Here is a 16415-nt window from a genome sequence, read left to right as displayed (position 1 = left end):
TGGCACACGCCCTTAATTCAATCATATGGCAGGCAGAATCTCTGTGTATTCAAGGACACAGCCAAGCGGTGACCCGAACCTTTAATCTCAGTACGAACCATAGAGACCTGGAGGTCTGTATAGACAGGCAGTGACGAGGAAGTCATGTGGTTAGGTTTAGAACCAATGAGAAGGCAGAATAGAAAGGCAATAGACAGGACACAGAAAGAAGGTCTCTCAGGGGAAGGACGGCAGTGAGTGGTAAGATGAGGTGGTCTTAGCTCTTGGCTACTGCTCGATCTCTGGGCTTTTAACTCTTTATTTGGCTCTGTGTTTCCTACTTAATAAGACTGTTTAGAATTACATCTACAAATGCATGAGGCTGCAGCTCACACTATGTCCTTTCCATTAGGTAATAAATTCCTAACACCTCACACCATTTGACTGACTCAACAAAGAATGCAAATACCACTGGCTGAAATGTTCTCCATGAATCAGCTACCTCCCAAGGGCCCTATGAGACTGATTTAGGAGCTTTGGTTCTCTTGGAAAAAAAAAAAAAACCTCCTCTATCTATGAAGTCTTAATCCTATCATGCTGCACTATGAGTAGAATATCTTCCTTACTGTCCTCAGAGAATAAAAGCTGGCCTGTAAGTCAAATGACAACATCCCTTAAACAGCCATTATAGTGCTGATAAAACATGGCCATCTTATGAAACATCAGGGAGGGGTTATAAAACACAAAGGAATTTCAAAACATGAGTGGAGTCAGATATGCTAGAACATGCCTGTAACCCAATCCCAAGCAGGAAGACTGGAAATTCAAAGGCATCACTGGGCTACATAAGACTGACTTAAAACAAAAACAAGAAAAATCTAAGAATGGTAAGAAAGGCTGGCTAAGAACCCAAATGGCCCCTAAGCCCCTGACCCAAGGGGAAGGTCTCCTGGATTTCTTGGCTGGCAGGACCTCGTAGGCACATAGGCAGGAGGCTCGGACCCTTCTCTGTGGCCATGGTTTCCTTATTCTTTTATGATTTCCTTTCCTTTCCTTTTCTTTCTTTCTTTCTTTCTTTCTTTTTTTTTTTTTTTTTTATGACAGGGTCTCACCATGTATCCTTGGCTGGGGTTGGAACTCACTATGCAGACTAGGCTGGCCTCAAACTCATAGAAATCTATCTACCTCTGCCTCCCAGGTGTTGGGATTAAAAGTGTGTGCCACCATACCTAGCCTTGTGATTCTTACTGTGAAAGCTTTATGAAGAAAAAAAACTATTCACAAAATACTTACCACAAGCCATTTCCTTAAATCATTTTCTGCATGGAATCTGTTTTGGAGACTGGGTTTGTGGTGATATAATGTGTACCCTAATAAATCTGCCTAAGGATCAGAGGACATAGTCAGGTACTAGATTAGACATAGAGGTCAGGCAGTGGTGGCACACACCCTTAATCCTAGCACTTGGGAAACAGGAACTCACTCTCTTTAGGCTGAGGATTTTGTAGAGGTAAAAACTAGTGGCTGGCTGTTCTGCTTCTCTGATCTTTCACCTTTTCACCCTGATATCTGGCTCTGGGTTGTTTTTTTTTTTTTTTTGTTTTTATTAAAAGACCATCTAAGATTCAAACAACATCTGTCACCCAACGTGGGCACAGTTTGGACTATAAACTGCTCAGGCCAATTTCAAGATGGCTAGCTGAGATGATCCAGCCTCACACACTACTAGAGCAAGGACTTGAGACAAGCCCTGCACTTTCCCATTACGCAGACACTGGACAACAACTATACAGCTTCCTCTCCAAGGACTTGACAATTAACCCCAAAATTTTCTTTTCAGGGTCCCCTAAAGATGCCTTTGCCCCCAGACAGCAGGAAGTAATTTTAAGAACATGAAGTCCACATTCCCAAGAGGTGGGGTGGGTGGTTTTTGGTCTTTCAATGGGTGATGGATAATTGTCTTTGTTTAGGATGGTTGGTTACAAGCTGTTAATTGATAATGGTCAGGAAAAAAAGCTAAACAAGGAGATTAGATTCAGGGTTCTTGCTTGAAAAAAAAAAAGAAAAAGAAAAAAGAGGATATAGATAAGAGGTAGATAAAAAGGCAGATTATTGAATCTACTTTTTAAAAGCAACTACTAATTTTAAATTGGATTGGATTTTTGTATATTATATATAAATTATATATATATATAGATACAAATTTGAGATTGATTTTGTTAGAAAATACTGTACATATATTTCTAATCTTGTTCAAGGGATTATACCTATACAGTTCCTTTACTGTACATATATTTCTAATCTTGTTTAAGGGATTATACCTATACAGTTCCTTTAACAATGTAACACGAATTGTTAGTCCTTGAAAGTTATTATTACCAACTAATTAGGATATAGGAAATGCAAGTTAATAGTCATTACAATCAAACTTGTATTCATATTAGGTATGTTTTCAAGGTCAAACAGAAATGTATTTTAGATAGACAGGTCATCTTCAAACACTTCAGAGATCTACAGAATATGGCATTTAAGATGTTTCAATAACAGATTTTTTTTTTTTAAATGACAATGAGATATGTCTGCTCCTGGCAGCACCAATATACTTCAGAGAAGATGATGGGCATCAAAGAAACTCCATATGGAATTTACTTTCTTTGTGGCACAAGTTAGCCACTGGGCAAGAAAATGCTCTTACATCGACTGTGACAGTATGCTGTCCAAATGGACAAGCAGGACACAAAAGAAAAGACTGCCAAAACTTGCCAAGATTAGGCAGGAAGGCCCTTTAGAAAATCCTGCTTCACAGATAAGTCTTCCAGTTATGCTAGGCCAGTAGGCCGAAGATGGATACCCCAACATTGCAGAGGAACCTTGGGTGACTGTCCAGGCAACCAACTATTTCTCTCATTCCTCACATTTTTTTGGAAGTCTCCTGTTTGTACTTCCTGATTACTTAGGTAATCATGTAATATTATTTCCTTCTCAGGTCTCTGAGGGAGTTGAAGATTAAATAGTTAAAGATTTCCTAGTTAACAAATTCAGAAAAGAAACTCACTGAAGAGGTGTAAAGTGTATAAGATTGAAAGACATCAAAAGATAGTATTTGGTTGGTAATACAAGTTAGGATAGAAAGTGAATTAGGTACATTTTGGACTCACCAAAATAGGATAAATAATAGAGTATTTTCTCTGAATTTGTCAAATGTTAATAGACTGGACATTGTTAATGTAATTCTTGACTGTATATATTGTATGTCCTTATTGTATATAGTTTTTCTTACGTTATAATCTTTTTTTTATTATTTTAGACAAAAAAGGGGAAATGTGGTGATATAATGTATACCCTAATAAATTTGCTTGAGGATCAGAAGACAGAGCCAGCCACTAGATGAGATATAAAGGTCAGGCAATGGTGGCACACACACCCTTAATTCTGGCACTTGGGAGGCAGAAATCCATCTGGATCTCTATGAGTTCAAGGCTACACTGGAAACAGAGCCAGACAGTGGTGGCACATGCCTTTAATCCCAGGAAATGATGTCTGGGCAAGAGAAAGGTTTATAAGAAGTGAGGAAACAGGAACTCATTCTCTTAGGCTGAGGATTTCGTAGAGCTAAGAACTAGTGTCTGGCTGTTCCACTTCTCTGATCTTTCACCTTTCATCCTGACAGCTGGCTCTGGGTTTTTTATTAAAAGACCATCTAAGATTCAAACAACAGGGTCTTGTTAAATAGCCAAGCTTGAAATCCTCCCCAATACCAGCATTACAAGTATATGGCACCATATACTAGCTTCTACAGGGTCTTTATTCTATGGATTGCTGTCATCCTCATGTACCTTGGAAGCAGGCAGCTCCCTGGAGGATGGTGACCTTTTCAACTGCATTCTCGGCAGCAGAATGCTAAACTAGATGGAGTCACGGTATAAAGCTGGAGATGTTAGTAATACCAAACCAAACCAGAAAAAAGACTTTATTTTCACACGTACAAATGTTGACTTAACATTTTAACAATTAAGAAAAATATATACAAACCAGTCTCATTGGAGAAGTGAAATAACCAATGTCCACCACAGGAGTGATGACAAATCATCCCAGGAACCCGACTTTCGGTCTCTTGGGCCCCAGGCTTTCTTCCTTGTGTAGAATGCTCTGCAAGGACATGTGTAGCACCTTGCCCACTCGCTTGCTGCTCTGCAGGACGACAGGGACAGGACAGAGTGTTGTGGAATATTAGTTGAAGATGTGTTACATTTGTTTATGCTGTGGAATACTTTTTTAATGATGCAAAGATGTGTTGTATTCTTTTATGTTGCATTTGTTTAACTCTATAAAGCTATGTTGTATTGTCTGTCTAAAGCACCTGATTGGTCTACTAAAGAGCTGAACGGCCAATAGTCAGGCAGAAAAGAGAAATAGGCAAGGCTGGCAGGCAGAGAGAACAAATGAGAGAGAAAATCAGGGAGCAAGAAAAAAGAGAGAGGACATTAGGGGCCAGCCAACCACAGATAAGAAGTAAAGGAAAGTATATAGACTAGAGAAAGATAAAAGCCCAGAGGCAAAAGGTAGATGGGATAAATTAAGGAAAATTACTAGAAAGAAGCCAAGCTAAGGCTGGGCATTTATAGGTAATAAGAAGACTCCATGTATTTATTTGGGAGCTGGGTAGTGGGCCCCCAAAGACCAAAGAGTAAAGAGTTAAAAACCAACCAACCAACTAACCTACAACAGAGGTCACCTGCTGATGAGGCACAAACTGATCAGAAGCCCCTACCTGCTTGCCAGCCTGCCCAACACCCACACATCTGTCTGCATCACTGAAATTTTTACAGCTTTTCATTTTCCCTAGAAGTTAGGCACACATTCCAACACCCTAGCTCACCAAAAAACTTCAAATTAATACAAAATGAGCTATAAACATCAACAGCATCATGGTTACACTTGGAAATCCTCTACACACACAAATAAATCACAGAGGACCAGAAAAAGCTGCCCAACAATCAATGTTCCTGCTGCCACAACAAACAGTCACACTGCCAACCAAACCTGGCTGAGGCATACATACTGTCTTATGAGGCATAGAGACCACAAAGAACCCTCCCGCTGAGGAAGGAGCAAAGACTACCCAGGCTATCTTAATAAGCCATTCCTAACTCACCTGGCACCAGACCTCCAAGCACAAATGCTCAGGGGCCAAAGTCAGCCCCTGGATGGGGTCTTTGGTTACCCACAGAGGCACATTAGAAGAGTGACATGTGAGGAAGTCAGACTACCCACTTGTAATTATCAGCCACATGGCAGGCATTAAAAACAAACAAACAAACAAACAAACAAAAAGACTAAATGTACATGTACAAATTGTTCCAAAGACCCCCAAAACAAAATCTTTGTTATCTTGTCTCCAGGCTCATCTTGTCTCAGGCTCATGAATCATTTTAAGACTATGGTGCAGCCGGGTGGTGGTGGCGCATACCTTTAATCCCAGCACTGAGGAGGCAGAGGCAGGGGGATCTTTGTGAGCTCAAGGCCAGCCTGGTCTACAGAGTAAGTTCCAGGATAGCCAAGGCTACACAGAGAAACCCTGTCATAAAAAACAAACAAATAGAACACAACATACCAACCCCAAATCTCCATTGAAAGCTCTGAATGCTCCCATAGCTTGTGGCTGTGACTTTGCTTCTGTACTGGATCTCAGTGTCATAAAGAAAGACACCAGGCCTGTACCACAGCCCCAGGCCAGTCACAACCTTTGTGTTTATCCTGGCCCTGACTGTCATGTGAGGTGAGCCTCCAGGTACGGCTACTTATGAAAATATTATTGTGGATTGGAGTTCAGATTCCTAGCACCCAGTAAATGTTGGGCAGATGTGGTAGCCCACCTGTGATCTCAGCTCACAGGGTGCCAAAGACAAGGGATCCCTAGAACAAGCTGGCTGACTACACTGCTAGGATTGATGAGCGCTGGGTTCAAGTGAGAGATTCTGCCCTAATACATAAGGTGGTGAATGATTGAGGGAGACACTCAATGTCATTCTCTAGTCTCCACATGCATGCACACTTGAACAAGCACCTCTTCACATATGCACCCACACAATATGCAAACACACACACACACACACACACACACACACACACACACACACACACACGCCATACACTAGAAAATGTCCAGTTCTCTGAAATAGGTGGTCTGATTACTCATGCAAATGAAGGTGGGAGAAAGATGAGGAGAATGGTGGGAGCAAGGACAACAGGGGTGGAGAGCAGAGGCTGCAGTCTGCAGAGGCACTCAGAGGTTCTCACTTAACCACTGGGCATTCAGAACCACTGTGTCCATTTATGAAATGAACAGCCACAGCCCTGTGGCTTCTAGATCCAAGTTTGCAGACCTCACTCCCAACGTCAGGGAAACCCAGGCTCAGCTCACTGATGGAGCTAATTTCCCAGTCACTGAAGCCCTGGAGGCATGGCTACAGCACTCCAGAGAGATCTGGTTATTCTTTATGTGCCTCGGGTTCTTCATCTCAAAGACTGAACTGTGAAGGATAACAGATGGAGAAGAATACTAAGAACAGTTCCTGGCACATAGTATATAATAAATCTTTGCTACTGTTTAAAACACCCAGATTTACCATTATGTTCTCTGAGGGTGAGCCCTCTCTAAAGGAAGATGTGAGCGCCTCTTGTCTAAAGGGGTCTTTTTGGGTCTCTACTACATTCTAACAGCATGTAGAGAAACCCAAACCCAGGCTGCTTAAAAAGAGCAGAGAACTAGAGCTGATGGTCACTGACAACATATCAGGTGATGACACACAAGCTCCCCCACCCTGTCCTTCATATCCTCAGAGCAGCTTAGGGAGTCATCCTTCCCACTCTGCAGGAGACACCTGCAGCCTTGAGCTGGAACTCGCAGCCTACACCTGTAGATGTGGAAGCCTGTGTAAGAAAGCTATGACTATGGATGGAGCAGAGTACAGAATGTTTTCCCCACAGGTGGCCTTCTATAAAGAACTGCACAAACTATGTAAGTGAATGCACTTGAAAGCAAGGGTAGAAAGGGAATCCCTGGCATGTCACACTATCTCTGTGGGAAAGACAAAGGCCTGGGAGGAATATTCTTGGCTCTTTTCACATGACCAAAGATGGTAAGACATAACACCAGGTGTATTCCCTCATTGCACTTGTATTTGCTTAAGCTAACTGTAAGCATCACATCATGTTTTGCTTGCTTTAATAACAAAACTGAGAAGTGCTTTGCTCCTCAGAGACTTAGCCTTGCTGGGACGGGTTGACACCTGGGACCAAACACACTCTCCATTATGTCCTTTTATGTGTTTGTGGAGGCCACAGGTCAACATTAGGTGTCTTCCTTTATCACTCCACCTCAATTTCTGCGACAGGGTCTCTCACTGAAGGTGAAGCTCATCTACCAGTTAGAATAGCTGGCCAGTGAGCCCCTAGGATCTACTGGTCTCTGTCCCACAGCATTAGGATCACAGTCATGCACCACTCGGCCCAGTTATGTGGGCGCTGGGGATCTGAACTCAGGTCCTCATTGTATGAAACAATCACTACTCATTGAGTTATCTTCTCACCCACCCCTAGAACTTCTCATCTGACCCTTGCTGGCTTTCCCCAAAATACTTGCAGGTTGTGAAGGACTGTGATGGGTCACTCTTTAGTGCTGCTCTCATCTACACTCTTTTTAGAAGGGACAGGAATTCAATTCCTCATCCTGTGAGAGAGTTATGTGACTCTTTACATGGTTGAAGTCAATACTCAGACCAAATGCAGCCATTGGGGATTAGAGAAGATAAACACAGTCACCAGCAGGGCCTGATCCCCAGCCCAAAGCTCTACCCACTGCTCTCCCAGCCCCAAGGTGGGGTCCTGAGTGTGAATGGAGAAGACACATGGATAATGAAGCAGCAAGCTCTCGAAGTCAGGCTTGCCCCAGCACTATGTACTTACCTCCATCATCTCAAAGATGCTCTCAGGATCCAGGCTTCCCTTCCCCACCTTCCTCATGCACGTCACAACTCCCTTGCTGGTCACTGACACTAGCAGACTGGCCAAGGAGCAGGCTTCCTCTTGAAGTGTGGCATCCACCACATGCCGGCAGCCAATCTGCAAGATCAGGGCTGCTTAACACACATGTGAGCAATACACCAGAGATCCCAGATTCCCCTCACACAAAGCCTACAAGACTTCATATGCATGGCTCATTCCAGATCTTATTTTAAATTCTACTCATTTGGAAAATGCTGGAAGGAATGTTCAACATTGTTAATATAGTTCATTGTGTGAATAAGATAATGAAAGATAAAAAATGGAAACAAGGGGTGTGGGGGCAGACAGTTCATCAGGACAGAGGCCACTAGGCATTCCAACAGGGGACACAGGCCAGATATGCATATATGAGGCCACATTACATCTTGTTTACTCCAACAGTGAATCCAGAGAGCCAAGCCAAGGGACAAGCAAAATGAAGCCACTCTCCAGAGCTCTGTTCAATCCCAACACCCCATGAACATTTCTTTACAATCCCAGTTCTCAGTGGAATTAAATGACTGAAATTTGTTTTCCTTTTGTTTTGTTTTGAAACAAGGTCTTGTGTGCAGCCGTGCTGACCAGGTACTTGATAAATAGGCTAGGCTAGTCTCAAGCTTGCAGTAGTCCTCCTGCCCCCACCTCCTGAGTTCTGGAATTAGAGACATGAGCCACTGCACCTGGCTTAGTTTCACTTTTATATAACGAGTCTCTTGTGGAATTAGTCCCAATCCCAGCCAACATGGGCCAGAGGCTGTGCTAGATGTCAGGCTCAGAAAACCTCTGGGCTTCGTGAAAACCATACCTGGCATGGGACACCTGGTCCCACGTCCTCAGCTCCTATATGTGGACATCAGGGTCCACAGAGGAATACTGTTTGAGAATCTACCAGTGTTTAGTTACCTTGGACTCTGGGGTAGGAGTTAATGGACATGAGCAGTATAATAAAGTGCAGGGCCTGCCGAGGGAGAGGACAGCCCTAATGCTAAGGAAGCAGAAGGCTCAGATGACAGTTTCTAATGTAATTGAATTATTAGAATTGGGTTAAAGATACATCTACATGGTTTGTACAACTACAACCTCCCAATTTATGAAGTAATCTCAACAGGTTAGGATTGGAGGAGACCCACCTGTGGTGATATTGTGTCCCCCAAAATATTGTGCACCCTAATAAACTTATCTGGGGTCAGAGACAGAACAGTCACTAGATACAGAGACCAGAAAATGGTGGCACACACGCCTTTAATTCTATTACTTGGGAGGCAGAGATCCATCTGGATCTCTGTGAGTTTAAAGCCACACTAGAAACAGTCAGGCATGGTGACTCACACCTTTAATCCCAGGAAATGAAGGCAGGAAGCAGAAAGGTATACAAGGCGTGAAGACCAGGAACTAAGCTGGTTAAGCTTTTAGGCTTTTGAGCAACAGTTCAGCTGAGATTCATTTGGATGAGGCCTCAGAGGCTTCCAGTCTGAGGAAACAGGATCAGCTGAGGAACTGGCGAGGTGAGGTGGCTGTGGCTTGTTCTGCTTCTCTGATCTTCTAGCATTCACCCAATACTTAGCCCTAGGTTTTGTTTTTATTAATAAGAACTTTTAAGATTCATGCTACACCCACCCCACCCCACCCCACAGATGGCAAAAATGCTAAGAAACAAGCTCACACCTTGCACAGGGTGACAATGCAGGGGACATTCTCCACACTCAGTCGGATGCAGTCATAAGGATCATCAGACAGTTCAATGTCCTTTGCCCCCTCTTCATCCTCCAGAACACGAACCCTTGGTATCCTGGAAACAGAGGCAGAATTAAAACTGTCGTCTACTGGAAGGAGGAAACATAGCGTTTTTTGAGAACAGGAGTTGAAATTCTTCTCTTACAAGCAGGAATTTCATTAATTCCATCTTGTTTTCATCCTCATCCTCATCACCTGTCAAAAACTGAGGCTAGAGCTTCCATGTCAGGAGCCCAGAGTACTAAGTAATATCCTATTTGAACTGGGCAGTAAACAGTTTGAAATGGGATTGGCATGTCAAAAAAGGAGCCTGTACATGTACACACACACACACACAACACACACACACACACACACACACACACTGCGGGATAGGGGGGAGGGAGGGAGAGGGGGGGAGTGGGGGGAGGGAGGGAGAGAAACTTCCTAATGTTTTGGCCCTAGCATAGCTGGGCAGAGGGTTGGGAAAGGCAACCGAGGGGCATCAGCTCCTCTAGGGGACTCCAGTGCACAAAGGTCTTTCTATCCTCTGTCCAAGGGCATCATGGGGTCACTGCTCCTTGCTGCTTGGGAGTGAAGACTAGGACTCCCTCACAGCAAAACAGCTTCCCCAGCTCCCTGGCACCCATGGGAACCAGCTAGCCAAGGAGACTCATCTTAAGCCACTTCTGATGACAACTTCCTTTCTCATTTTGACAAAGCCCGGGTGCTGGCTGCTGGTGTGATGGGATCTAGCATGCAAACTCTCATCACATGAGTGCCTGGACCACCTCTTAGAAGGTCTGACAGAATCCAGTGGCATGGGTGGGTGGAGGACACTATAGCTCCTAAGCTCATGAATAATCCATCTTGCAAGCTCTTATGTAAGCTTAACTATTTGTATTTGTTCTGTAGTCGATATAACAGAAAGTCTAAAATCTCTATGTGTTACACTGTCCATAAACTAAAGATAGTGACCATTTGAGTTATTTCCAGACATACCAAACACAAAAGCCAAAATCAAAGTAAAACAACCATCTAAACAGGATGTGAAAGCTGCACTTAGTAGATTTCCTTGTTAACAAGCCTCTGAAGACACTGCTGTGTGTATTTTAATCTCCAATGTTTTGAGACTCAGGTTGCTCAACTTTCACCATTAAAAAAACCATGAGGGATGTTCCAGAATAAACATATTTGCTCACTTATTCAAAGTTTTCTTTACCTAGTGGCTTGTGCGTGTGGTATGCACAAGTTTACATACATGTAGAGATCAGAGGACCTCATGTATCTTCCTTGATCTCTACCTTATTTTTCTGACGGTATCTCACTGGAACCTTAAGCTTGTTGACTCAGCTAGACAGGCTGTCCGGGAGTACCATGGGTCCTCGCATCTCTGCCTCCTCAGCACTAGGTTACAGGTGTGTGCCACCGCTCCTGGCTTTTTAAACTGAGTTCTGGAAACTGAACTAAGGTTCTCAAGCTCTTTACCAACTCAGCTACCCTAACAGCCTCAATCACAAGTTTTTAAACCCCACTTTACCCCAAGGTACCTCAGGAAATGACCTACACAATTACTCAGCTGCTAGACTCTCTTCATAGATATAATCAAAGAAACACAAATTTTAGCTCCTTGTGTGTGTGTTCACAGCCTATCTATGAAAGGAAACACAGTGGGGGACCACTGTTCTTAACCAAAACCAAGTTGCTCCCTTCCTAGAACATTCATATGCACAATCAAGGAACGTGTAAACACCTACTGTGTGCTAGGTGCTATGTGTAGAAATGGAACATGAGAAGTGAAAGGCATTTTTCAGAGTCCATCCTGTAATAGGTAGACAACCTGAAGCTAAGGTGTAATCTTTTTGTATCTTTGGTTTCCTAATATTGTTTACATGACACACGTTTACCAATAAAAACAATAAAGAAATAAACACAAAAATACACATATCTTACTTAGTTTTAGTTCACAAAATCTCTTTCCTGGAGCTTAGTATTAGATAGCATCCCTGTCAACACTGAACCATTTTAGACATACAATTTCTTTGTCGGTGTTCCATGGTAAGTCCTACATAGGCCCACAGGACTGGTCTCTAGGGAAACTCACCTCGTATTGAAGAGAGCAGCCTTCACAGCAATGGAAATAGCATCAAACAAATTCCCACCACATTCCAGCAGCTGAGAAACAAAAAGTCAGCATTACTTATCACTAAGCATTAACCCAGCTAAGAAACAGATTCCTAAGCCATGCTGAATGTATATTAAAAAAAAAAAAAAAAAAAAAAAAAAGACATGAAACCAGGTGTGGTAGTTCACATTTATAATCCCAGGTCACAGGAAGCAGAGGCAGGTGAATCTCTGTGAGTTTGAAGCCAACCTGGTTTATATAGTGAGTTCCAGGACAGCCAGGACTAACTACATAGTGAGACTGTGTCTCAAAAAAGAAAAAAAAAAAGACTACAAAAAACATAAATAAATACATTAGCTAAAATAAAGATAAGGAGGTGGGCTGCCCTCCCTGGCTAGCCGAACCACAAGGAGAGTGACATGCCACTGCTAGTCCATAGGTGCGGTTACACAGGCACACATGCAGGTAGCTGCTGCCCCGCTGAGGTGACAGGGACTCACGAGCAGCAGCAGCAGTACCTAAGCAGGGGCTGCAGCCCAGACGGCTGCCAACTGCACTGCAAGCCTCACTCTACCTTTGCTATCAGATGACTGACAGAGGACATGCATGCATGGAGTCGGGGACGCCTCTAGTATGTGATAAACAGGACACACCCAGTGCTCAGACCTGTACCACTATACAGTATATTAATTATAAAATCCCAGGTCTACCTCTGGCAGACTCTTGCAGGTGAGATCAGAGCACACCTCACACGGAAGCGGCAAATCTACCCTCCCAAGAAGCCTCTGTCTGAGGTTCTGGAAAAAAGCCAAAAACCAGAGTCCTCAAGGAGACGGAGAAGTCAGGTGTTGAGAAGTCATGAATCAAGGCTGGAGAGATGGCTCAGCGGTTAAGAGCCATCTATCTGACTGTTCTTCCTGAAGTCCTGAGTTCAATTCCCAGCAACCACATGGTGGCTCACAGCCACCATGAGATCTGGTGTCTTCTTCTGGTCTGCAGGGACACGTGCAGACAGAACACTGTGTACATAATAAATAAATATTTTTTAAAAAAGAGAAGTCATGAAAAAAAAAAAGAGAGAAGTCATGAATCTCTCTTTCTAGTTTTGATGGACATGACATTTTATATATTTGTACATTCATCATCCCTCCTGAGAAAGACCCTTAACAACATCCAGCTATACAGAAATGCCTATTGCTGGCCACATACTTAAGACCCAAATGAAAAATAATTCTAGAATTAAAAATTGGATCCTTTTCTCAGGTTTTTAAGCAAAACACTCAGCACACATATTTTATGCTTTACTCTTTGGTCTTTTGGGGGTCCTCCACCCAGCTCCCAAATAAATCACACAGAGTCTTATTATTACTTATAAATGCCCGGCCTTAGCTTGGCTTGTTTTTTTTTTTTTTTCCCCAGCTTTTCTTATATTTTCTCATCTACCTTTTTGCCTCTGGGCTTTTCCCTTTTTTTTTTTTTAGTTCTGTGTATCTTCCTTTCACTCTTATTCTGTGGCTGGCTGTGTGGCTGTCCCCCAGTGTCCTCCTCTCCTTGTTCTCTTGCTCCTTCTTCTATTTATTCTCTCTGCCTGCCAGCCCTGCCTATCCTTTCTCCTGCCTCGCTATTGGCTGTTCAGCTGTTTATTAGACCATCAGGTGTTTTAGACAAGAACAGTTAACACAGCTTCACAGAGTTAAACATAATAGAATGCAACACATCACTGCATCATTAAACAAATGTTCCACAGGATAAACAATTGTAACACACTTTTTTGTAGTTGTTGTTTTTCGATATAGGGTTTCCCTGTGTAATTTTGGTGCCTGCCCTGGAACTCACTCTGTAATTCAGGCTAGCCTTGAACTCAGAGAGATCCTCCTGGCTCTGCCTCCCGAGTGCTGGGATTAAAGGCGTGCGCCACCACCACCTGGTGTTGTAACACATCTTTTTTTTTTTTTTTTTTAAAGATTTATTTATTTATTATGTATACAGCATGTATGACTGCAGGCCAGAAGAGGGCACCAGATCTGATTACGGATGGTTGTGAGCCACCATGTGGTTGCTGGGAATTGAACTCAGGACCTCTGGAAGAGCAGTCAGTGCTCTTAACCTCTGAGCCATCTCTCCAGTCTGTAACACATCTTTAACTAACATTCTACCACAACACATTCCCAAGGGCCGGCTCTTGTACTTAAGCCCTGGGTGAATTCTAAGAGGCTACACTGAAGGTAAACCCACAGTTCTTCCTGACAACACAGCACAGCAGCTTCTAATTCCCAAGAAGCCTTGTTGTTATTATTTCCTGCCCCATACTCATCTAAGTATATTTATACGGAATCTAAAAATATTCAGTAGCAGTTATTTCAGGTGATCATCTATGTCCTAATCAGAACATAGGAACAGAGTACTCAAATTCTTTTGTATGTGCCAGCCTCCCTTGGAAGAACATCCTTTGCATGTGAGGCCCAGAGAGCCTGGCTTATTCTTCCTAGAGTGTGGCCAAGTGAAGGCCCTGCCTCACACTGGCCAAGTTCTTTACTTCTGTAGAGCTCTTTTTCCCACTGATCAGAAATGACAGTCTAGTTCCTTTTCTTCTTTAGGTCTCTAGTGTCTACTCACAGAAGGTTTGGAAGGCTTACCTGAAAAGTTATGAAAAGAGCTTATCATCCCACACCAATTGTCAACTTGCTAAACTCTAATAATCTGTCTGGTACCTTGTTTTTAATTCCCTGATAACTCCTACGGGTGATTTTAGGTACAACTCACTGTGCTATGCTATGTGCTATGACCACAATTTTGTTATAGAATGGTGTTATGTGTACCACTTATTAATGTTTTGTATTTATCTTGTAAATACAAGATTATTACAGGAGACCATCTCTTCCCCAAAAACACTTCCCCATGAGGAGGAACAGTAGAGGGAGGAAAGAAACCAATAGGTCTTCAACAAAGGTGGCATAAGACGGGGGCAATACAAGATGACTCACCAGCACATCCACACAGAGAACCCAGCAGTGCTCCCGAGGACTGATGCAGAGCGACTGCAGGTCTACGCTGCTCTTGTTGTTAAATATCCGGTAGAGGGTGTTAGCGATCTCTGTGCCAAGGTCATCACCTCCTCGCCCCTCAAATTCTGGGGTAGCATTGGCTGAACTACGTAAGACAGCAACAGAAAAGCTGTGTGAGTCTCTACGAACACAAAGAACTTGTTCTCTGTGGAATGCTGGAGTGCCAGCATAAAGAATGTCACCAAGGGCCAAAAAGCAGAGAGCTGTCCTAGCTTGCAGAAGGCAAAAGGGAAAAAAGTGAAGTCACTGAAATGAGAAAAGGATGGTATTGGCTACCTCGGGGGCTTATGGGCTTGTGCAATGACCGAGCCCAGTACTGTGCCCTGTCCCTGTCAGTGGGTGTAGCAGGCCTTTAAGCAGAGGCCTTCTTCAGCCCAGGAGGAGGAGACTGGTGGTAATGTGAACCTCAGCTGGTATAATGAACTCTTATCTTCAGAGTAAAATAAACACTCTTCCCTGGTTGGCCTGTAAAGCTAGGAAGCCTCACGACTGTGAAGTATGCCTCTCACCTTCCACACCAGCCCTGGCTTTCAGTGCAGGGTAAACCCTTCTGGAATGACTTTGTAGTGGATAGCCATTCCAGCTTTGACCTGGAAGTACTACCCCCACTGAGGCTTTGGTAACTGCCACACCTATAAGGCGGAGCCGAGAGAGGACCCCTAAAGACCGGAGATCCGAATGCACTGCCTTCTCTTGGTTCCCGAACCCTGGATGCTGGAGGTAGACGGAGCAGAGTTCTCCAGAGAACACCGCTGGACTGTGCTACGTCTTTCCCAGACCCTGCGACCTACCTATCCCTTCATTTGTAAGTTACCCCACAAAATAAACCTCCCTTTTAACTACGTGGAGTGGCCTTAATAATTTTACCAATACGACTTAGGGATACATATGACAGTAGGACAGAGATCGGAAACTAGGTTATCACTGTACTGAGAAGGAAAATGAATGACAGCATGAAAAAACTGTTGACCTGTTATTTGTATTTGATGTCATTTGGTATTTTTCAGAAGAGAAAAAAAAAATTCCTTTTTGGACTCTTGATACTTATGCCCAATTACCTCAACAAAGAACTAACAAACATTCACATGTGCCACTCTAACATGACTCAAAGGCTTTACAGGACTTTTTTGAGAGTTTTGCACACAAACCAACCTATTAAGTCTGTGAGGTAAATAAACATTACTCATCTATGTGGTAGGAAAGGCAAGGGGCCAGCTGCTTCAGCTCAGACTTTACAAAGTCATCTACAGAGGCATCCTGACTCTGGAAAAGCTAGAAGGTATGAGTGCATGCCCAGCACGAGAAGCTGGAGACTGGGAAAGTTGGATGGGAGTGGCGGTGGGAATATATGTCGATATACTTCTCTTAGTCCTGGAGGGTTAAGAAGCTGCAGACCCCAGGAAAGTAGCTATCAGAGAAGCAAGAGGAGAGAGGGGAAGCACCACCAGCATGGTCGCCCACAGCTGGGCCCACGTATTATTTAATGG

The 16415-nt window shown here is 43.4% G+C and overlaps 1 protein-coding gene across 1 annotated transcript in view; it reads right to left on the bottom strand.

The window, feature by feature from the left end:
* Positions 1-3920: 3920 nt before the first annotated feature.
* Positions 3921-16415, bottom strand: part of Exosc7 (exosome component 7) — a 28590-nt gene continuing 16095 nt past the window's right edge. The window contains exons 4-8 of the mRNA XM_028890477.2: positions 14848-15013; positions 11843-11913; positions 9691-9814; positions 7948-8103; positions 3921-4170 (exon numbers count right to left, since the gene is read on the bottom strand). Coding sequence (XP_028746310.1) covers positions 4066-4170; positions 7948-8103; positions 9691-9814; positions 11843-11913; positions 14848-15013 — 622 coding nt within the window. The 3' untranslated portion in view covers positions 3921-4065. The remainder of the gene's footprint in view (positions 4171-7947; positions 8104-9690; positions 9815-11842; positions 11914-14847; positions 15014-16415) is intronic.

The sequence above is a fragment of the Peromyscus leucopus genome, chromosome 7, assembly GCF_004664715.2.
Source record: "Peromyscus leucopus breed LL Stock chromosome 7, UCI_PerLeu_2.1, whole genome shotgun sequence".
Taxonomy (NCBI): domain Eukaryota; kingdom Metazoa; phylum Chordata; class Mammalia; order Rodentia; family Cricetidae; genus Peromyscus; species Peromyscus leucopus.
The sequence above is the reverse complement of the archived record's forward strand: the minus strand, read 5'-3'. Positions and strand labels throughout refer to the sequence as shown.